Source organism: Lepisosteus platostomus, chromosome 3 (genome assembly GCF_059453375.1).
Source record: "Lepisosteus platostomus isolate fLepPlt1 chromosome 3, fLepPlt1.hap1, whole genome shotgun sequence".
NCBI lineage: Eukaryota > Metazoa > Chordata > Actinopteri > Semionotiformes > Lepisosteidae > Lepisosteus > Lepisosteus platostomus.
In genome coordinates, this window is record NC_142613.1 from 68,153,681 (window position 1) to 68,178,388 (window position 24,708).

The 24,708-nt window shown below is 42.4% G+C and overlaps 1 protein-coding gene across 4 annotated transcripts in view; it reads right to left on the reverse strand.

The window, feature by feature from the left end:
• The window catches only part of LOC148675329 (membrane-bound glycerophospholipid O-acyltransferase 2-like), a 136,953-nt gene that overhangs the window by 72,332 nt on the left and 39,913 nt on the right, over nucleotides 1-24,708 (reverse strand). For 2 of the 4 annotated variants that reach the window (XM_088626569.1, XM_088626567.1), the window contains exons 1-2: nucleotides 22,821-22,961; nucleotides 5,121-5,266 (exon numbers count right to left, since the gene is read on the reverse strand). The exons of 1 other annotated variant lie outside the window; for it this stretch is intronic. In XM_088626569.1, the coding sequence (XP_088482695.1) occupies nucleotides 5,121-5,266; nucleotides 22,821-22,946 (272 nt within the window). In that variant the 5' untranslated portion in view covers nucleotides 22,947-22,961. Of the gene's footprint in view, nucleotides 1-5,120; nucleotides 5,267-22,820; nucleotides 22,962-24,708 lie in introns of those variants that run through there. One more of the 4 variants, XM_088626568.1, reaches the window with a different exon arrangement.

Here is a 24,708-nt window from a genome sequence, read left to right on the forward strand (position 1 = left end):
ATTAAACCAAAATCTGTGGTGCTCTCTAACCATGCACACACAACAGGCTCAGAACTGAAGAAGGTTCCACGGCTGAAACGTTGTGTTTTCTTTCTTCTCTTTTTAGCAAGGAATAAACCTGTTACTTGTTCCTTTGCAGCCTATGCATGCTGACACAGCTCCCCACCTGAACTACCTAGGCGATGACTTTCATTTTGATGCTCAGTGTGGTTTGAAGTACACAAGTTATACTCATGAGATGTACAAAAACAGAAATAATGGCAGAGGAGTGGTTCCTAGCCCCGGTGTTTGGGGAACATATTGTCTTCTGGGTATTTGTTCTAGCCAAGTAGGCTGGAAGTACTTTAATCACAGGCTAATTGATTCCCATTTCCTGTTGGAGGCAGTTTGTTTATACAGTTGCTTTCAGATCTTAATGGGATTGTAAATTCTATCACCTCTGTAACAATTTGTGAGTTTCAGATATTATGACACCTGAATAAGGGCGGCACAGGGGTTAGCTTTGCTTCCTCACGGCACGGAGGTCCTGGGTTCAGGTCCAGACCTGGAGTGCTATCTGTGTGGAGTTTTTAAGAGTTCCGAAATAGCCACACGGAAATGAATAAAGTAATTTGTAATTTAATTGAATTCATGTTCTCCCTGTATTCACAGGAGTTTCCTCTCACAGTCCAAAGACTGCCATCCTGCCCTCCCTGACAAAATCACGAGGCAGTTAAGTGTCCTGCTCTAGGGACATTAAGAAGACGACAAGCTAACTTTTGATTAATAGACACACGTGTGTGACTTTACTCTGAATTTTCTGTAACAGGGCCAAAAGCACAGAAGCAAATTACCAGGCAGGGTATTATTATTGGCTGGGCTAACAGAAGGAACTAGCTAGGGACAGTGTCAAGGAAAGTACAGGAAAGATGCCATTGTCTGACTTAGGCATGTTGTACTTTCTAGACACAGCGGGGAAAGGGAAATTCCCAGGGCAAAACTTAATTCAGTGCTCTGGCAGAGGTAAGTTATGCAACTTGGCAATATATTTTAGTAGTTCTGGCACAATTAAGATCACTTTATTGGCCAAATACAATCTCTTGCATTAGGAATTTGTCTTCATGAGAGACACAGACAGGGAGAGAAGCTGGGGGTCAGAGCACAGGGTCAGCCATTTATACGACACCCCTGGAGCAACTGGGGTTAAGGGCCTTGCTCAGGGGCCCAACAGAGTAGGATTCCTCTGCCGCCCGTGGGATACGAACCGGCAACCTTCCAGCCACGGGCGTAGCTCCTTGGCCACAGTACCACCACTCTGCACTTAAGGACATACTGTGCAATACTACAACTATACCTGAACCTGACTTCCTGCATTTCTCCCTAAAACACCTGCTTTGTTTTTCCACCTTTTTTTGGAAACCGCACGTTACAGAAGTGCTGACGCTCATTACTCTTTGGGGCTTGTCTGTGTTAGTATTTTTCTTATTATCACAGGCATTATCTGCTTAGTGTAAAACATGACATCCTTACCTAATGTGGAAACAAAAGGAGTTAAACCTTGTGAATGTCTTACAAGAAACATCCCAAAGGTAACCAGCAAGAAGAGAGTGTGCAGAGCATACTGCTCGTTTGGCTTTTTATATCTAATTGATCCCAAGAATGCAATTTAGTCATTCATTGAAAGTTCCCAGAGAGTCTCCCCAAGTTTTGGTACAACCAATTAGCAAGCAAAATTAATATACATTATCTGCTTTAGTCTTCTTAAAATAAATGATATGCAAAACTATCTCTCAAAGCAATTCTCTAGGGTAACTGGTCCTTTCACAACTCAGTGCGATGAAACAGTTAGGAAATTACTGTGGAGAAGAAGGAGGTGGTCAATACCCACACCAGGAACAGTGGAGATCCTCACAAGGACATTGCAGGGCCTTTAAGTAACTTTATTTCTCATATTTTCCAGAATATACAGTACCATATCACACACATGTAATTATTATAGTTATTAAATTATTGCGTGATTTGAAAGGCAATTAATTACACCAGAGCTCATTTACAATGGCTTCTATTACAGCTTGTGTACACTTATCCAACACATTTTTTTAAGGCTTTCATTTGTAATTACTTTGTATTACTTGTGTTGCACTTTCTGTTTTTCACTTGGAGGTTGTGCGTTACAATGTGCAATAAAAAGGTACATTAAATTCTATTTGAATGTGTTTTGATTTCAGGCTGTGAGGCCACAACATGCGTTACTCCACACATTTTGTATAGTCTTTCCATAGGCACTGTATGAGTTACCTATGTGAAAAAAAAAGGAAAGCGAGACGTATTATCAATGATTCTTCATTGCTTCAGGTGTCACTCCCAAAAAAAAAAAAGAACTTCCAACGTAGTTATTAAAAAAGAAAAACTAAACCTTTTTGCTCATTTATAACACACGGAGGACTTCTAATTAAAAGCATAAAATGGTATTTTGACACACCTAATACCCTTATCTTCTGTCAGCCATTTTTCACTTTTAAGAGACATATTCCCTGAACCTCAGGTGAACCCTAATGAGACCATGATGAGAGTGTCAGGCCTTCCTTATTCCCTTCACAGCACACTAACTCCTAAGGCACGGAGCTGAGAGCTAGGAGATGGCTCATATGCCAAATAAGTCTGGCTGTTTCAATTCACTGCGCAGCTCACTCTGTGATATGTTTCTGCACTCCAGCCTGGAAACAGTCCACAGTGAGTGATGAGGGGAAATCCTACAGGTCAACACAGACTAATCTTTTTGGGCCACCAGCCAGAGCTTTCAGTCCCTCGATTTCATGTACTGTTGATAAAATTTGTTTAAAAAAAAAACACAACACAGTAAATGAGGGAAAACCTCCAAGCTTCAGTATTTTGGATCATTCACCGGCCTCAGGATGTTTGTGTAAGGGACACGCAGAGGACAATAGCATATCTGCTTCGAACACTTGTTTTCCTGAAATACACAAGACTAAAAGCACACAAAACTTTTTTTTTTTAAGTTTAGGAATCTCCTATCATGTCCTGTTTGTTTAGAAATGTCTTGGAGCGCAACACAATCGCTCTGTTAAATAAACAAAGACTTTGATTTTCTAATAAAAATGAGCAAAAAGCAGTGATCCATTTTTCTGATATATATATTTTTTTAAACACAGTAGTCAGCACTGATGGCAAGACCAATTTTAGTACCGGATTTTGAGCTCTAAAAATAATCTTGCCAAGAAAAGTCAATACACTGTAGTTTATGGATCTCAAACATATTTAAATCTCTAATATTTACTTTATCAAATAGTCTTAAAGTTTTCTACACAGGATTCTTGGTATCTACTACTAATTAATTGATTCCTTGAATATTTTTTTATCTTTTCACCCCACCGCACAAGAAAGCAGGTAGAGAAGTTAGGAATTGCTTCAGGGGCAACTATAATAATAATAATAATAATAATAATAATAATAATAATAATAATTGCTTACACTTATATAGCGCTTTTCTGGACACTCCACTCAAAGCGCTTTACAGGTAATGGGGACTCCCCTCCACCACCACCAGTGTGCAGCCCCACCTGGATGATGCAACGGCAGCCATAGTGCACCAGTACTCTCACCACACATCAGATATCAGGGGGGAGGAGAGCCAATTCATGGATGGGGATTATTAGGAGGCCATGATTGGTAAGGGCCAATGGGAAATTTTGGCCAGGATTACACCCCTACTCTTTTCGAGAAACACCCTGGGATTTTTAATGACCACAGAGAGTCAGGACCTCGGTTTTACGTCTCATCCGAAGGACGGCGCCTGTTTACAGTATAGTGTCCCCGTCACTATACTGGGGCATTAGGACCCACATGGACCACAGGCTGAGAACCCCCCTGCTGGCCCCACTAACACCTCTTCCAGCAGCAACCTTAGTTTTTCCCAGGAGGTCTCCCACCCAGGGACTGACCAGGCTCCCACCTGCTGAGCTTCAGTGGGCTGCCAGTTGTGAGTTGCAGGGTGATGTGGCTGCTGGTAGGCTACTTTAGGTAGGCCAGACTGTGTAAGCTCCAGTGGGCACTGGGGTTAACACATCCACTCGTAAAAACAGTAACATGGGTTCTTTAGACTTCCAGACCAGTTCAGTTTCACTTTATTTGTCTAATGCAGAACTGCAACGATATGCTGATTTGCCTTTATGCTCAAATACAAAGACATTAAGCAAACACCACAAAACAAACAGGACAGCAGCAGCAACGACATCAACAGAGTTAAGTAACATACAATTTAAATAAAAGTCAGCACAAGCAGTGTGCAAAAAAAAAAACATCTTCAAACAGCATACGAGTCGAACGAAACATGTCTAAATTGTTTGCAGGCCAGCTTGGACAATGCACTTTTCAGGGACGGAATACAGCACATGTACTGTACATTCATCAAGGAGTCAGGAGAAAACAGAAACAGAGGTCTCCATCACTATATCCAGCTGTCTTCCATGGTGAGTCCTCAGAGATGCTGTAAGTGTCTGCTGACCTCAATTGATATCGGTCACAACTGAACATTTAATGAGCTACTTGCAGTCACCTTATTTTCAAATTTTACAGTAGGGCTTGGGAAATCAGTATCACAATTTGTATTTATCCTTGGCATCCGCAGAACTCATAGATGTTCAGCTAAATGTGTTATGTAAAACGTGTGAACAAACCGCAAGATTAAATCCTATTAGAAGCACACCCTGCTTTCAAACAATCCTAGACGTGATAATTTGCAAATTCCTAACTGCCCCCTTATATTACCATGTTTTCTTAATACCTTCCTAAGGAACGGGCAGGAAACGGTTTTATTGTCCCAGTTTTGTCTTAAGTCTGTTAGTTAGTTAAATATTATAGTGTAATATTGGGAAAGGGTTTGAGAATCCTTTTTTAAATCTCACGCTAAATTCAATCACCACTCTGCAATAGGTGGGGAAAAAACCAACCAAGGGTAAGAACAGAATTAGAAGCTTTCAGAGCATTGAGCTAATAAACCCTATGACCTTATTTAACCAGAATGGCTTTTTAAGTCACTACATCATCAAACACTAATATCGGACGGTACCACTTCATAATCGGGAATGATATATGCTTGTAACGCAGGTTGCAGTACTTACCACCCAAAGCAAAATAGTGCAAGATAAAAGCCCAGAAGTGTAGCCACGACATGTCGGACGAAAGTGCTGGTTTTGCTTGGATGGAGATAAAGTCGGAACCAAAAGGCCGTGAGCAAGGCAAACAGCTGGCAAACCACAAAGTTGACCTGTGGGAACACAAAACAAGCCGTCCGTGAGCCAGCGCCAAGGAAACCGAGCTGGCGGTCCTGAGCTCGGGAGTATAACCGCGGGGTCGACTCTTTTCCAGCGAAAAATCTGATTCATGTCTCGTTTCGTCAGGAACAAGGTGCGTTGGACCTTCGATATATTTCTCCCGTCTTTTGCTACGCAGTCCAGAGCTTCTAGCTGTCGTTTCTGCAATGTATGTATAAATCTGTACAAACCGTGACACATTTATAGAGTTGAGACAAAAAGACATAGACACAGGCAGCTTTCTCGAATCATGAATTGGGCTGGTGAAACTGTACTTTCTTTGAAACTAGTTACATTTGATCAGTTACATGGATCAAATTGGTGTGAGTTTGTGTGGCTTCCCATCCAGGGTGTATCCTGACTTGTGCCCATGGATTACATGGATAGACTCCGGCTCCCCTGCGACCCTGAATTGGATAGATTGGAATTCAGTTAGGAAATGGATGATTGGAGTTGTTTATTTAATTTTGAGTTATTGGGTTTGCTGGCTGTGCCTGGTAACAAAGACAACTATGACAATTAAAAAAGCTAGGACAATAATGCAATGACAAGATCAGTGCCATCATAAAGCACAACAGTAGTGGGACTTCAGTAAACTGAACCCTGATTAACATGCTTGTATTTTATACAAAAACATATTTACGGCAAGCAGAAACTTAAACAAAAAGACAAGCAAATGAACATAAAATATTAAGTGCAAAAGCATTATGGTATTTCTGACTGTAATATCGGAGAAAGAAATGTTATATATTTCACCTCTCATTTAATAGAAAAATCTAAGCTTGTGTCTGCAGTTCATCCACTTTTACTCCTATGTGAATCATTCAGGTCATTAACAAACATTTATAAATATTCGTTTTAAAAAGGAAAGATGCATAAAAGAGGTACAGCACAGCCTACAAATCTGCAGCCTGTACTACTGTCTCCTGGCTGGTGCTGTTCAATGTGATGGATCGATGCCAAAGTGCACAATTCACCCCATGGCCTAAAACAGTTCCACTGTGGACATGAAGTCCTGAGGATAAGGAGATCAGGAGCCTGTAGGGACCTCCTGAAGTCTGACCTCCCTGGCTGTGTGAGAGAAATGGCCAAAACTGCATTTCCCTGGAGCCCAGATATCACTCTAACCTCCATCTCTTGCACTGTCATCTAGGCCCAATGCAGATTAGAACTGGTAAACTGGCTGAAAGTTGAAACAAATGAAATCTTAAATCTTAATCTTAATTTTTTTACTGTTAAGAAAAGAAAATGCTCAAGAGTTTTTCAATAGAGAACCCACGGGGGTTGCTAGCAGAGGATAGCAAAATCATTCTGTTTCATACAGTAGATGGGATTTTTAACTGGAATAGGTCTGGGTGTAACAGTGCGTCTTTCTTCCTTAGTGGCACAGCTTTCATCCTGGCTGACACCCCAGGGGAAAGAGGCTTGTGTAGCACACCACTGACATCTGGCATGGCCTTCATGGTGTTTACAGGGCTGGACAAACACACTGCGGCTCGCCTTGGTAAATTATTTTTGCAGTACACAAAGTGCTGCCTTTTTAAAACACACAGGCGTGACAGACAGACAATCCATAAGCGCTTAAAAAAAACACTAACGCAGCATAATACACATACTGTAACCAAAGTATAATGAGCAAAACAGAAGCACATTGAAGCAACTTAAAGAAAGGAGAAAAATTACATTAATGCACGAAATGCTACAGGAAAAAAATGATCTTTTGTCTTGTTTAAAAAGTGGGTATTTTGAAGGATGGAGCTTGGTCTTTGTAAAAGAAGGCCTGAACCCACAGCTGGAAAAGTACAGGAACCTGAAATTAATAAGGAATGCAGTGCCTCACGAATGAGCAGGAGAGCCTTAAATTGCACTCGAAAGTTCAGTGGGAAACGGTGCTGTTCAAAGTGGAAGGGAGTTAAATGATGAAACAGTAGTTCTAGTCAGAAGGTCACCTGCAGGGTTCTTGGAGTAACCTACCAGATTTCACCTCAGGGGCTGGAGGGTAAGGCATTCCAGTAGTTACACCTTGCTGGTGTGCATAAAAGAGAGAATACAATGGAGATGAAGATGAATGACAGTAGGTGAAGCTCATGTAAACCAGTTCACAACTGGCATTTCTGTCCTTTGGGTCACACAGGGCCTGACATAGACAGGCTGTGATACAGAAGGTTTGCTTGACTCATCAAACGTGGAACCAATCTGAAATGCAGACTATTCGTGATGCCCCGACGAGCTCCAGTGCTCCTGCATCAGCACCCCCGATCACCACGGCGCATTCCACACGTGCAAGGAGCTCATCAGGGCCATTGCAAACGAGATCAGGCCGGGCTTATCAACCTCGTTAAGAACGTCGCACACTATTTAAACCCTGAGGGACCCTTCCTCCGGGCTCTGACATCGAGTTGGCTAACAAGAGTGTGTGTTTGTTCTTTGTTTCAGGTTTTCCAGGAGTTACAGTACCTAACAGTGTTCCCCATTCACAGCCTTCCGGTTCCTGTTTTGCAACCTTACCACTCGCTAACGATCTATCCTCCCTTCCTGTCTCCAGCCCAGATCCGACTGCTTCCCTGCGCATCTCGGCTACCTGCTGTTTTCCTTTCTGCTTCCCTTTACTGCATTATCATCACCCAATCACATAATAAACTCTGTCATCTTCACTGCGAATCGGACTCTGAGAATAAATACTTTGTCGTGCCCTTTTTCTTTCCACCTACGGGCCCGGTGGAACACTATTATTGAGACACTCTGGGGGTACCTTATTTTGAAAATAGCAGGCCATATAAAGTGTGTTACATAATTAAACCGATAAGATGCGTATTCTTGTAGTAATCCATTGCAATTTGAATCCAAGTTAACATTTCTACTATCTCATGGCTGGGAAAACAGAAGCTGCAACTAGAAATGGTCCGCGTCCTTAGTTCAGCTCAAGAAGACAGAAAGAAAATCCTTTCATTCCTTTGCTCTCTTGTTTTGTAAAGACGCTCAGACTCCGTTTTCTTCATAAAGGCACAATGCCAGCACAGCTGCTTCCAAACGCAGGATGAAAAATGTGATGACTCTGCGTTTACTCTCGGATTAGCAGGGGAAGACAAAAAATAGTACTGTAAGTTCTGACAAGAATGCTCTCTTGCTGTAGGGCGTTTAATCACGAGACCGTTTTATGTGCTGCATCCAAACTACTTCAAGGTATCCCAGTAACTGAACAGGGAACAAGAAATAAATGCATGAAAACTCAAACAGGGGACAAGGGCGAGTGCATTATATTTGAGGGAAATGTTACAAATTTTTATTTCCCCCAAGTAGCCTTTCTTTGTTTACATTGTTGTAAGGCAGTTCTGGGGAGTTCATGATTTAATGATGTCTATTCCTACACAGAAAGTCTCGCTCAACTGGTATTTGGTTGTACATTGACATGTACATTTTGGACTGCTTAATACCGCATAATGTTCTGAAGTCTGCAGGACGATCTCTATGCAGGTTTCTGAATTCAACTCTTTGCACACATGGAATCAAGTGCCACAAATATAGATTAATCTGAAGTGAAACAAGTAAGAGGCATTTTGAGCTCTGTGACCTGGTCGTGATTGGATGTCCTTTTGGCAGTATTTGGAAAATATTCCGTCAGGACTCCTGGCACAACAGTGACTCCTGCAACTTCCCAGACTCCTCCAAGCACTGGGAACAGACCCATCGAGAGCCGATTGGCTCGCATCATGTCAAGAGACACACCCAGCTCCTCCGTGGGTAAGCAGAAGAGAATGATAAGTTTAGATCACTTTTAGAAGCCCTATACAATTTTTTGCATCAGGAATTAGTCTTTTTGCATACCCCAGCTTGCTCTCCTCATTCTCTCTGTGCAAAACAGGAGTCCCCACTGCGAGTCAATATGAAGAAAGAGCCGGGTTTCCGATTCCAAGCACGTTTAAGACAAAGCACTACACAAACAGTGCTCAAAATACAAAATAAAAAAATGAGTACACTGAGGATCTCCCAGCCTCAGGCCCGGTGTACTTTACCTAACAAAATAAACCAGGTGGCAAAAGCACAAATCACAGGCAATCAATCACAGTGATTCAAAAGCAAAAATAGCTGAAGCTCGCCTAGCATACTAGAACGCACTGTTCATTGAGCATGCTGTAATGGTTCATTGATAAAGCTTTCTTAATATACTGATCGCTGCAAAAACCAATGTTAGACATTACCTGCAAGGGTAGATGATTTTGTGCAAGGAAACAGCCCTCCAAGTCAGGCAAACTGAAGGAAAAATGATAACTGATTGCAATTCGTACAAGAATAGTTGTACTAATTGTTCTTGAATAATACAAGAATAATAAAACAATCTATTGAGATGTGGTCTTAGTAAATACAGCAACATATGAATCCTGTACTGCTTTTCAAAACTATCTTGAACAACAGCAGTCAACATATTTAATGGGAAAGAGAATTTGGGAATGAAAATGCATTTGAAAATGTGGACAACTGAAACTGACTGACAGCATTGTGAAGCAGACAGCCTCACAATGTTGTTTAGAAGCAGAAAGCCCTAAAATAGAAAGCCCATACAGGTGGGCTGTTCACAGTGGTTCTGCAGTTATTTTGGTTTATACTCCAAAAGAGAAAGTTATTTTGTAATTTTGTCAACGAAATTATCCTGTTACTCTGTAATGTGGAACTTAATTTTTATGTAGTTGCAATAATTGATGCTCTTGAAGCGCCATTCAGTTTTCAGCGGAACAACACCTACAAAACGAAACAATTTTCTTCCTAATTGTGGTGAACTTCAGGATTGTTTAAAACCGTTCAGACAAAGATGGGGGGGAAATTAAATTAGTCATGCAAACTGCTGTCTGCCTGAAATTATTTTTATCTGCTTTCTGTTACACTGTCACACTTTTTCAAACAGTTTAATCAAAGCACAGTGCCAGCCAGCTCTCAGCTCAACTTGTTTCCTTCTTAAAACCCTAAGGGCCTACAACCTCACAAACACTGCAGACCCCCCACTACCTGCCAAAAATCTTTGGGAGACACTTTACAGAGCATAGTTGTCATGACAACAATGCCAGCAACAAGCCCTCACACTCCTTTTACATAAAAGATTAAGGTTATGGAAGCAGAAAACGAACAACAAACAAATTCTGAAGACAAACCTGTTTCATAGAGAATGTATACAAAACTAAGGAATCAGAACTAAAGGAATCAAACTACAAACTAAATTTAGAAGCCTAAAAAGAGCAACCAAGAGCTCTTTATAGCCCTGTATCCTTTTCTTTTCAAAAAGCTGTATCTCACGAGATGATTACTGTGCAGCTGCAGATGACTCACCAAGTGAGGGGAGAATTAACAACTCTAATTAAATAATCATTTCTTACTTCTGTGATTAATGTGGTTGTGTTTTGTAATCAATTAATAATTTTGGTTGTACAGCTGACGTTTCTGTTTTCTTGCTCTTTGTGAAAACTCTGCATATTTCTTGAAAGCGGACTGGGGTCCCTTTAAGGTTTAAATATTAGTTATTTAAAAGAAGTAAAACAGAATGCATGAAATGAAAACCAAAAAGAAAATATGTGAATACAAGAATAAACTTTAAAATCACAAAACAATGTCTTTCAAGACAGATAATTGTGACAGACATCTTCTGAAATGTATTGGTCGTCAACTAGACTTAGCACAAATGGCCTGCACACAGACAGAAAATGAATAGGTAGCACCTTACTTCAATTATATATCCAATTGTTTATAGTGAATGTATTCGTATAGTGTTTACGTATTTGAAAGAAATTTGTGAACATTTAGTGCACATGTGAACCATGTGAACATTTAATATCTTTGAAAACGTAGCTTCTGCTGTGTCTGTGGTCTGTATGAAAGTGTAAAACAGTATTTTTTCACATACTGTATGGGTATTTGACGTACTTCTGACAGGCAGGTGAGAAGGCACCGTTAACATTTCTCGGGAACGGCTCTAGTACATATTTCTTCTTAGTAAGACTGCAGTTTTATTCTGAAAAGAAATATACTGCACTGCCGGGTTAATTACTCTCAATCCAAACACAAACACCCAATAAAACCTTTTTATTAACTTAAAAAGCTTCAGGCTATCAATTACAAACTCCGCGGCGCTCCATATTAGAAGTATGCCTCACAACACCCCAACCACAAGTGTGCAGTAGCTCCCCTTTCTGTCAGTCTGACGTCAGTAACACTTAGAGAATGTGTGACCGCTGTTCATCAGCATCTGCTGGCTGAGTTAAACTGGGACGCCACCTAAATGTAGTGCAGAATCATGGCTTGACTATAGGATAACAGAACTCTCTCTCACAAGCTCAACTCAGGGGGGCCTTTGGTATCTCCGTGGCAAATTCCCCCCATCGGAAAGCAACACGACTGTTTGTTTTTTTTTTAAACGGTACCAGTTGGATTCCAAAATACTTGTAGAAGACCTGTAGCTCAGGGTCACCCACAGTCTTGAACCGTCCTGCATCTGCATTCAGTTTGCAATGACCTTGTTTTCAATGCGAAATCAATATTGATTTCAATAAATAATAAGAGTCTTCCTGCTAATGGACACGGCGCTGTTTGGTGTACTATGGGGACACAGGCAATGAAAATACAAGTACAAAATCTCTTCCTAGGAGGTACGGATTTCAGAGTTCTGAAAATCAGAGTCAAACTGACGAGGCTGTGAAAGTGCACAATTGGCTTGAGACCCAACAGAGCTCTGAATCTTCGCTCCTCCCAACTCCAAGATTTGCCTTCAGCAAATAATAGAACAACTCAGGACCGCTCCCAAGGAGTTATTTCTGGAAAAGGCACCTTGTAATCACATTACATTGTATGTGCCATTTATTACTTCAAAGGATACATTAATTGGTCCATAAAGCTTACTTTCATGCTCGGCGATAACTAAGCATTATCACACATTTGTTTACGGTACTCTGCCACATTAACATCTTTACCATTTGTCACTTCAGACATCACTGCCCGGTGAAGTTTTGGTTAACCTGCATGTCTGTGTGAGTGTTTCCTCTTCAGGCCACTCTCGGACACTGTGCATGCGAAGAATAGGCAGCGAAACCGCTACGTCTTGAAAAATGTATGTGCCTGTGTGCATCCCAGTCAGACACAGGGCATGGGGTATTTTATGACCTGGTGTTCCAGGAGCGGGACTGCTTCCACCCCTGTGGTGTCTCTTGTCAATGACTTCTTAATGAGGTAAAGTATATCGGGGATCAGTGGGGGTCAATCATCTCATGTAGCGGGGGGACAGCAGATAGTCTGTCGTTCTCGCCTCTTGGTTACACTGAAGGTTTCAATGTCTGGACTCACACTCAAACCTTTTCCAAGCCGATTCCTGATGGATCTCGCAGAATATAACTCCACCACACGGCTGGGTAGTTCCATACCCCCGGAGTCCTGTGTGCCCTCAAGTTCGAGTTTCACCGTTGAACCAGAAGTCGCTCCCTGGGTGTCCCCTGGGTTTCCTGGGGACAGTCTAAAGAGGGGGCGACAGTGGGTAGCGTTGCTGCCTTGCTGTGCTGGGACCCTGGGTTTAATTCCAGACCTGGGGTGCTGTCTGTGTGGAGTTTGTATGTTCTCCCCGTGTTCAGGTGGGTTTCCTCCGGGTGCCCTAGGTTTCCTCTCACAGTCCAAAGACATGCAGGCAATTTGCAAATTACAGCTTGTTGGGGTTAGGGGCTTGGAGTAGCACGTAAAGCAAAATCCGCGTATATTCAAATTTGACCCTCATACGGTAATAAACAATATCGAACAGAAGTATAAAACCAGTAAATAAGAGAAAATAAGATGACAGAATCACTAATTAGCTCTCGCAGGTGTGCTTGATGAATTCTTCAGTGAATAAAGCATTTTTTCCAATATTTTACCGCACAAGTTGAGAGTCTACTGTACTGGTAGTTTAATTGGCTTCTGTGAAGACTGGCCCTGGTTTGAGTGTGTGAGTGTGCGCGTGCCCGTGTCCGAGCGTGCCCTATGATGGAAAGGCCTCCCATCTCTACAGAGGGAGACGTGGCAGGTCAGTGGTCAATATCCTCAAATAAAAAATGAGAAGTATGGAAATTATTCTGAGTGCGTAGATTTTCACCAGCTGCTTCAATTTCCTTCCTTCTTCCTTCCCAAGTCGTTCCTGTTAAGCAAATGAGCATCTTAAAACTGATCCCTGTGTGCTTGTACAGTAATTCCACCTTGTGTCCTGTGTTTTGAGTCTTCAGGATAGGTTCCAGGTTGTCACGACCCTTGCCAGCAATCAGGACTGTTCCATTCAAGCCGCCTGACCTGTTGAGTGGCAAGTAGCGTATTGATCCAAGGATCCCATCCAGGCATTACTTGAAAGACTGGAGAGGGATAAATAGCTGAGAACCTTGTTCCACACTCCCACCACACTGTGTGCAAAGACGTGCTTCCTGTTCCCAGGGTTAACTGCATTTCCTCGTAGTTTCTTGTGTCCTCTGGTTCCTGCTACACCCTTGATACTGAAGAATCTATGATTGTTCCCATAAAACATCTGAAAAAAACATTCACAATTCTGTTTCGTGATAAAGGATGAATAGCGTGGGAACTTTAAACCCCGACTCCCGACTCTAATTCCAATGCTGGAGATAAATCTGCATTTCCAAACATGTCACTGTGACTGAAACAGTACTGAAGTGAAAAGACTTGTCCATTCTAGTAGTCACACTTTATGAATCACGGTGGTATACAAGAGGCCTACCAGTACTTCAGGAGATGGCTCTTTCTTATGGTGTTCTAACACCATGATTTCATTCGGCACTACACAGAATCTGGAGGAAATTACGGAGAACTCTGATTCAGCACAGCTCTAAATGAGGCCGAATGATTTCAGGTTTCCCTTTCATTGCTGCTGACAATATCTTGGCAGTGTAGCAATTCAGGTGTCCCTAGTCCTATTCCCCGCGTGAGGGAGGATAAGCAGTGGGCGATCAGAATTAAGGCTGGAGAGAAACTAACTGCCACGTGGGCCCTGTAGACAAACAGCTGGCATAAAGAATTGAAAAAGGTGAATTTATGCTTAGTGTTTGCACGCCTGTGGTAATGAGATTTTCTTCTCCGCTGAGTAAGTCAACCAATGAACCAATGAAATCTGTATCTATTGTCCCCTGGGCTTCAAATTCATATAAAGTCGGATCTGAAAATACAGGTGAGTCCACACAATAACTGCTCTATATCTGACAGAGACAGCAATCGACACAGTTCAAGATTCACAGATTACGTTCATATCCCGTTCAGACAATATGACTCACCATAAATAGCTTTGCTGCCGAATACAAAAGAGGTCTTGGCATACAGAGAACCCATTAGCCACATTAACCACTGGTAGTGCACTTAGGGGCTTATTCTATAAATAACCCCTTTCTAAACATGCTTAATTTCTAAGAGTGAATTTAACAAAACAATATCCAGACATGTTTTCTAAGCCTTGTTTAAATGCGCACCATTATTTAGATACAGTTTATATTCCCTTTTGTCTCGTACAAGAAAATTTCAAGCACGGCACTTGTACTGCATATTTAACACAGGCAAAAAAAAAAGATACAATATGATACAATAATACAGAACAGTAAAATCTGATCACAATCATAATTTAGTCATTTGCAACAGTTACAGCTTTATCAGGGGAAAGGTCTTTGCCCTGATAAAACTCATTCTTGTGGTGCATCTCAGGAAAGGATATATTTTGGTTGTGAGGAATTAAAAATTCATCTCGAGTCTCGCGTACAAATAGTTTCAAAGCTTCTCACACAGGGGTCGCACTCACACAGCAAGTTTAAAAAGATCACAGAGCTGGGAGCTACTGTAATTTATCAAGAAAACTCAACTGTTTCTTTAGATCAGATTTTCTTCTGAAATCCAACCACTCACCCCAGAAATCCTGGAAAACTGCAACAATCCCACACACAATTCCTTCCTAATCTTTCTTTTTATTTATTTTTTTAGTTTGCTGCATGCACAAGTCATTTTTTAATAAGAGAACTGGAACACCTTGTGTTTCCACAATGGAGTCCGTCAATCTCAGCTGTTCTATCTGGAAACATGCTGCATGGGCAGAATCGGACGAGTCAGATGCACCAACGGGCCTCCCCTTGTTTTCAAACTCCCCTTCATTTCCTATTCCACAAAGACAAGGACGCTGCTCGCAGCAAATATCCAGTAGTGCTTTTTTTTTCGGATATGGTCCGTGCGAGCTGAGATCGCAAAACCTTCCACGGTGAATTTCTACTGCACATGAGAACAGGAGAAAGATGACAAAATGGGAGCAGCTCATCCCACCCCCCCAACGGAGTTACTGGACCCAGAGGTCTCATCCAGCTGTTTCTAGAAGGACAGCGAAGGGCACTGGCTTCAACAACATGTTCGACACAAGACATGTTCTTCACGACTCCCAGGCCTCTCTGGGCAAAGACGTCCCTCCTGGTCCCAGTTTTAAATTCACTTCCACGGTCTTTCACTGCTCATCCTGAAATGAATATTTCCTAAGCTTGGGGGGGGGGGAGGCAGGAGGGGGGGGAGTGTTTGCAAAAGCTCAACGGCTGATAAATTCAAAGGGGCCCCCAGTACACATAACCGTCCTGAGGAATTGAACTGGCTACCCTCTTCGCGTGGTGGCACAGCCATGATGGCAGGTAGCATGGTGGCACAGTGGTCAGTGGGGCTCTGGGGCTCTATCTGCGTGGAGTTTGTCCGTTCTCCCTGTATTTGTGTAGGCTTCCTCCGGGTGCGAGTGTGTGTGTGTCTGTTTGTGTCTGTGTGTGCCTTGCGCTGGACTGGCGTCCCATCCAAGGTGTACCCTGCCTTGCGCCCGTCGCTCGCCGGGACAGGCTCCGGCTCGCCCCGCGACGCTGTACTGGCTAAACAAGTTAGCAAGTGGACAAGTGGATGATGGGAGCTCCTTCCCATTCTTACCGTCACGGGCTCCAAAAACCGTAATAAAAACTTGGGATGAAATGTTAAAAAAAAAATGTTTGAATCAGGTTTAGCTTTGCCTTGCAAGACAGAAAGGAGATGTAAAGTGGGCAGGTCCTTTCTCAGGGCTGTGCAATTCTTGCCTCGGGGACGTTCGGAGGAACCATGGGAGGGCCAGTGAACGAGCTGTACACTCGCGCGGGAGCTTTCAGACCTGACAGAGGCAGCTGCACAGTCTGTAGACAGCTGCTCATACGCCCATTTGTTTTCTTTACGCTCCATGGATACAGGCGTCTACCGTTTCTAAAACCCGAAATGATTCGAAAAAGAGAACCGGTTCCGCGTCAGAGAGCTCAAAACCCTTAAAAAGCATGTAGTCTCGAATAAACCGACCAAGCACCAGAGTCAGATTGCACATACTGTACGGTAGCCGAAGTTCACAACCAAAGCTTCGCTGCATTTTGACGACATGATGCCACACACATTTTCTCCGGCCTGGTAATGTTTTCAAAGTCGGGCAGCTCAACTCGCGAGAAACACTAAGGTGCACTTCACTGAGGGTGACTGGGATCCAGACAATTCTCACACAATGACTATAAAGCTGAATACGGAATAAGAGGAAGACGATTTGCAATCAAGACCAAAAATCAAGACTGGTTTAAAGGGCCTTATTTGGGGATGGTAATGTCTAATCAGAGAGTTGGACAATGGCAGTTATTCATAATTAAACCACTCCAAAGATTCAACAGGTCCCAGCTACGAAGATGCCACAGTGGTCACATTCAAAATAGCTCCATTTGACTTCTAATGGTTAAATCCCCACAAGTCCAGTGTTGCATTGCTCTAATACTTACTTATCATAATGAAATGTTATTTATTCATTTTATCATCATTGGGTTTTACACCAAATTTAGGTCTGCTTCATAGGTAGAGACCAATACAAACCGGATTATGCCTATAATTCAAGCAAACGTGCTTCCGGCAAGTATTAATTCGGGGCTATGTGCACTTCTGCAACCCCTTTTTCTAGGTTTAATTTGTTATTACTTCTCCGAATCTTTGCACATTTGCGTTTCACTTGGAGGTTGGGTGTTACAATGTATAAATAAAGGTAAAATAAATTCTGATTTGACGTTTCTTGATTTCAGGCTGTTAGACCAGAAAAATGTGTTACTTTGGAAATGGTGTGTAGACTTTCTATAGGCACTGCAGTCTGTAGCGCTAAACCCTAATTTAGCCAATACCTGTTTGGTAACAGCAACAGAACACGTGCTTCCTATATGTTACTGGTGTGTATTGAGCCTATACGGTGTGTCATATTTCACTAGGAGGTGGGGTTTATTAGATCTCATTAATTCCCCCTTCTCTCTTTCGTATCTGCTGCCTTTGTGGAAAAAAAAAAGTTTCTCTTACTGCTGCTTGGTTTTCTTTAATTACCAGTGAAACAACATGCAATCCTGGCAAATTGGGAATCACTTTGGTCAATCATTGGTCACATCATGTTGATAGAGACTAGGTCTGGGTGGTAGGAAGCTGTTTCATGGGACAGTGTGGTTATACTGTAAGCATGGTGATCACTTTGTCTTTCTTTAAATAGGAACAAAACAACTAGTTTAGAGCTTGTTTAGAAGGTGCTCAAATTACAACAAACAATTATAATGTACAAAATCCACATACTGAGAAAAAGATCTACACAACTGTATGTCTGATTGTGTGGTAAAACTGCATGAAAATGACAGGTTATTCTCTTTGTATGTCAGATGAGAATTGGCTTTTTAACAAAACAGGGTCTCTGGCCAACAGATACCAACTGCTTGGACAACAGGTGCGCTTGCCAAGGGGCAAAAGAAGCCCGATAAAAACAGGCTGTACGGGCCTGTCGGTTTGGAACAGCTGAACAGAAGATGTCTAACTCTTCACACAACTTTAATTACAATACGTCGATCAAATCTACATTTAGGCTAGAACATTGAAGTTTGTTTGTGTTGAAACTCTTCATTTACAGCAGGTCCAATACGTACAAAAACATTTTACCACCACACTAAACGATTTTTTTCTTTTTTGAAATGCCTTTCTGTTATCCACCTAACAAAGGTTGCCACACCCTTTCACATTTTTTAAAAATATTTTGTGTCCACACCACACACGATGTTGCATCTGTTCAGTAACTGACTTTATTCCGTTGCCGCCTTCACTTAATATACTCCCTACGGAAACCTAAGAGGATCATTTATGTTAACGCTCATCCTTACAGTGTGTGTGGTTTTCTTATTACCGATTGCGGCTGAGCTCATACTGGAAAACTCCTGCCTGGTGTTGCCACACGACACGGCATACAGCACCAGCAGAGATGGGGAGGGAACTGGCGGCCGTCCTGAGAGCAGTGTGCAGGTGAACGACAGCAGAGCTTAGTCCTCAGGACCAGAAGAGCACAGAGCATGAACGCTAGCGTCGAGAGACAACTGCGTGGAGTCAAGGGCAGGAGGAACGAGACAAGTCAATTATTAGATCGGGTAGTAGGTCGGCAGAATACTAATCTAAATAACCTGACACCAATGTAAAATGATGCAGTACAGAACATTTACAAAATACCCTTTACGGGTGAGTACATGATGCTCTGGATTGAGAATACGGAATACTACAGGTGTCAAGCCCACAATCACGGCCTTAGTACGGTAACATTTTTCATAGCCCTAAACGTTTTAAAAGCAGGAAATCTGAGTTAAAAAAAATCAGTAATGCTTAATTTAATTGGGTACCTTGTTAACTCAGTAAAGAGCAAATCTGCTTTACCTTTATCAACTTCCACAAAAGGAAGAATATCCAGGCAGAAAGTACCAAGGATGGAATGCCAATTCACTGCAGGGCATACGCACAACTCAAAGATGCTGATCAACCACAGGCAGAGCATGCTCTAAGACTCTCATGGGAAACTGGACTTCCCTGAAAAATCCATGCAGCTATGGGGAGAACATAGAATTTCCACCCGGAGGTCACTAAAGGCAAAAGCCCAGGACCCAAGAGCTGTGAGGCTGTGGTGCTATTCGCCACACCACTACGCTGCCCAAGAAAATAAAAATAAAAATCAATCAAGAAATGAAGGGACAAAATCAGAACCTTTCTTATGTTCTTACAAGTGCGAGAGGGGGCCCTAGTGACGGATCCGATGGTTCACAGGAATTAAACCGTGAAGACATTATGCTTCCCTGAGGCAGCTTCATAGCAATTCTATAAACCTCATCTTTATATCCCAATACTGAATAAAGAAATGAAGGGGTGAAGAGGTAGACAAGGAAAAATAAAGAAGAAAAACGGTTTGAGATGTGAGGCCCCTCTCGAACTGCAATTTGTCTCCCAGATTTCCAATTCTTCAGCACCAGTTTCACTTTATTCCAACCCACTCTCACAGCCTCCTTCATTCATATCCCTTATCCACCGGTTTGCCTGCTCTCCCCCTCTCTTTCACCCACACACCTTTGGCTCCACAGCCAAACAACAGCAGTTTCTTATCTTCCATTTGCCGTTCCAGTGCGTAATTCGTGTTCGCTTGTGTCAGAACAGGATGACGTCTCAGCCAGCCAACCAGCAGTGCCAGAAATGTGAACAACAACATAAATGAAACGGTTCTGCGCTCAAAACACAGAGGGGATCCACCCACAAAACAAAATAAAGCAGCCACTAACTGGTGCTTGACAGCTATGCTTCCTTTCTGCTCCTTTTGAACACAACTAGTAATACATATTGTTTATTAAAAAAATCAACTTTTAATCAGATTATGGGATTTGCAGGCTACAAAACAGAAAAACCTTTTGGATCACTACAGTGAAGCTTTTTATACAGAAGAGAGCAGTGTCACTAAAAAGGCAGTTGCCATGGTACTAAGAAAGAGAGACTAAGACTTAATACATCAGACGAGTGCAGAACATGCTTGGACAGGGACACTGAGAGCAAGGAGTTTGCACACGTTTTCCCAGTTTAACGTCTGGTGAAATACGTTTGGTAGCACTGAGCATGGAGTGTCTGATGTCGTGTAAAACAATGCACTAATAAGAGCAGCGCAATGAGAATAAGATACAGGTGTTTACGTGTGCGCGTGTTCTGGACAGTCAAGAATGTCTGTGGCTGAGCGCAACTGCACACCTCAACGGTGCAGTTCAGTGAATGTCTCGCAGTGAGTGCAGAGCTTGTCACATTCTCATTACTGGAAGGCTGGCTCTTGGGTTGATTGTTTACAGGTGTCAGGTGTGTGTCCAGTATTAATATTAATATTAGCCAGCAGCAATATCACCCTGCAACTCACAACTGCCCACCCACTGAAGCTCGGCGGGTGTGAGCCTGGTCAGGACCTGGATGGGAGACCTCCTGGGAAACTAGGGTCTCTGCTCGAAGAGGTGTGAGTGGGACCAGTAGGGGGTGCTCACCCTGCAGTCTGTGTGGGTCCTAATGCCCCCCCAGGACAGAGACGGCGAAACTATGCTTTAAAAAAGTGCCATCCTTCAGATGAGATGTAAAACCGAGGTCCTGAGTCCAGAGTAACATCAAAGACCCTGTCCTCTCTTTCACATGTCTCCTCATCTCCCATGATGAGAGTTTAAAAAGGCTACGGTAGGATAGCAAGGGCAGCCTGGGAAAGCCACACCAGTTTCACACTTTCACCGACAACTGAGCTGTCTGCCCACACTCCTCAGATTTAAAGCACCCTTGTGGTCTGATAATAACCTAAACAATTTCATCTGATCAAGGTGAACCAAGCTTTATACAAAATGATGCGTCTGTGTCTTTGGCCAATTATTTATATATTTCTCACTAAAGCAGAGAAACATAAAACTGTCAAATGTAGACACGCGGACCCACACTAGCTTCCAGAAATAAATGACTGGAAATCCAAAATAGCACACAAGCCTCTGTTTATTGGATTTTTTTTTTCGGGGGCAGGGGGTTGAGGAACTCGCACAGTGTTTGATGACAACAATGTCAGGTCATTTTTTACAACCATGTGATGTTTGCGTCAGTAATGCTGTTTACATCCTCGGTCATTTCTGCTTCTTCCACTTTCCACTTAACTTCATCCCGCCGTGTGACTTACAAAATTAGCCAGGCTCGTCTTGGCAAAAGAGGAAGGAAAGAACGTCGCAACAAGCACGTTAAATACAAGAGCAGCTTTTAGCCATTCAAAAACCTGAAACTAGAATCCAATCACCCATTTTCTAACATCTTAATCCAATACAGAGTTGTGGGGGAGCCGGCGTCTAATCCGGCAAGCAACTGGCGCAAGGCAGGGTACGCCCTGGACAGGACGCCAGTCCACTGCAGGGCACACACAGACACAAACAGGCTTGCATTTCCACCAGGGACAGCTTTCCCAGAACCCAATTCACCTACCAATATGCCATTGGACTGTCGGGGGAAACGGGAGCACCCAGAGGAAAAGCACATGAACAAGGGGAGAGCGTACAAAACTTCACGCAGATAGCACCCCAGGAACTGAGGGGTGCCGGTACCCCAAACCCAAGGTCCCAGCGCTGCAAGGCAGCAAAGTAAATAAATGACTGGAAATCCAAAATGGCACACAAGCCTCTCTTTATTTTTACTTTTTTTTTCAGGGGCCAGGGGGTTGAGGAACTCGCACAGTTTTTGATGACAACAATGTCAGGTCATTTTTATTTTTTTACACTGAAAATACAATAATAATAAAAAGGAATTCATTTATTAATCCCCTGTGTTAGACATCTTGTATCCAAACCCCTTTTGTTTTATCCACATCATTAAGCACACTCGCTCAACACAGACTTTTCCAGCAGGTAGGCATAATGAATCTAAATTATTTCCAGCAGGCTGTATGCCAAGATGATATAAGTAATGAAAGTAGCATCAGACTACAATGGTTGAAACGTCTATTTACTCCCACTCGCCCTAACTTACAGCAGACACAGAGGACTGCGAAATAACTTACCATTATGTGAATAACAACATGCTAAAATTGATTGAAGAAAAGTTGCCTTCTGTTTTACCCAACATTACCAACCAAATATGCTAAATGTGAATATAAATTGAGTTGGAGACTAGTACCATAAAAACGTGTTTTTATTTTTACAAAAGCAGAGTTATGTTTGACATTCATCTGCTGGGCAGGGCTCAGAGAGCTACCGAACCGGTATTACACGTTTTACAGAAACATGTGGACTCCTTGTCTCCCTTCAATCAAAAACCTCAACCTTCAAAGAGCCAAGCATACTCTACCTCTCTTTGTTTCACACTGCGGGCAACTAAACAGACATCCAAGAACAAGCAAATACTTTGTTGGAACAATTTTCCCCCGCTTCCCCTTTTAAGACAGTCAGGAGTCTGTCTCAGAAGTTAAAAGTCGTTTTTATTTCATGCTCATGGGGAGCGAAACACACAGAGATGTTCAGTGTATTTTTCTCAAAGTAATTAAACTAGAACAGTCCTTAAATATTTTTATCTATCACGCTTCCCTGTGCTTACAAGATTGGCAGCGTTCCAAAATCACGCACATCTTCCAACCTCCCTGTACGCTAAAGATATCTTCTTTTAATACAATTGGTTACTTACTGTAGGTTGGCAGCACACATTCCTATATAACAGAACAGAGTTACATACAGTAGCAGCCCTTGTGTCCAGCCTTCTTCCAATCCAGTTCAAACCAGTTCTAAAGGTCCACCTTATAAAATATTGCATCTACTGCAGGAAAAGTGTGTACAAAGTTCACAGAGACCCACTCAACAACATCCAGCAAAACATTTTCTCAGAATTAACTTGTGTTGTTTTTACTTCCTTTTTAGAAATACATGCTTTCCTAAACCCTATAAGCCTTCATTCAACAGAACAATTTGGGGTATTGTAAAGAGTATGAATGAAATGTCACTGCGCCGGCGCCCTGGGTTCAGTTCCTGGGCTGCTATCTGCTTTGAGTTTCTGTGCTCTCCCCATACTCGCGTAGGACTGGTTTCCTCTCACAGTCCAGAGACATACCGGTTAACTGTTAACTGGTTAACCGGTGAATTGGCTTCTGGGAAAACTGTGTGTGTTTGCGTCTGTGTGTGTCCCAAGTTGGACTGGAGTTCTGTCCAGGGTGCACCCTGCCTTGCGCTCACTGTTCCAGGCTCCAGCTCCCCATGTCCCTGAATGGGCTACAGTGGATGGGTGGATGGACAAATAAATATGACTCAATTACTATTTACAGTGGCATGCGAAAGTTTGGGCACTGCATCCGTAAGCGAAAAGAAGTTAGCACAACCTCTGCAGGGTACAGATCTAAGCACAAAATATTTCTGTACATTTTTTTTCCATAGTTACTATTTATTTGTTGAATTGAACAGATTGGAAAAAAAATCAAACAGCGAATGTGCCACGTGCAAAAGTTTGATTCATCAATACTTTTTTTAAGGCCTCAAAACTCGATTGACTCGTTAGGCCTTAAATTAAGCCTGTTGAAGGCTATTCCACAGTCAAATAAATACTCTGACCCTTCTAACCTCTCAGGGTGTTGTGCCTACTCTCAACAACCATGGGCACCTCTAGGCGGCTGACTGAGGACTCGAAAATAAAAATAACTGAGCCTTACAAAGCAAGGGAAGGCAGTAAAGAGATATCTAAAAGCTGCCAGCTTGGAATTTCCACTGTCAGAAACATCATTAAGAAATGGAAGTTAAGGGGAACCGTTGAAGTCAAGGCGAGATCTGGAAGACCCAGACAAATCTCTGATAGAACTGCTTGTAAACTGGTCAGATATGCAAAACCAGAACTACTGTACTGTACATATCACTGCAAAGGACCTGCAGAAAGGTTTAGCTGACACTGGAGTAGTGGACCACAGGTCCACAGTACAGCGTTGCTTACACAAGAACGATCTGCATGGAAGAGTTGCCAGAATGAAACCTTTCCCGAACTTTTGCACACAACTGTATATTGCAGCCTTAGGAGCACACACATAGATGTATGCAGACACCCCACCCATTCTCCAGAGATCTACAGAATTCTTCATTTGGCTTTCGATTTAAAGTACTTCATGTTGAAGGGGCAGCCTGGGATCATTACAACTTGAGAGCTATTGTACGTCCAGAGTGAATTCTGGCATCATTTGCAGTCATGCCTCGCCTGCCAATAATTAAAAAAATACATTGCAGATACCAGAAATGTTGGAAACCAAAAGTGAGAACTGAAACCGACTGTATGTACTCATCCAAAAAATATTCAAAGCCAGTTTTATTCAAGATTTCGTATACTGTATGTCCCTGAACTTCAGACCTGGAAATTAAGGAGGGCATTAATATTTTAGACTCACATGAACCCCCAAAAGGTATCTTAAATGGTGACATGACATGACCTTTTCTGGAAATATCAAGGAATACGGTAATTCAATACAAAATACACACCAAACTGCTCATCATGTTTATCTCTAGGGCCTGAATTGAGGTGGGGAGGAGGCATGGTTTTCCTT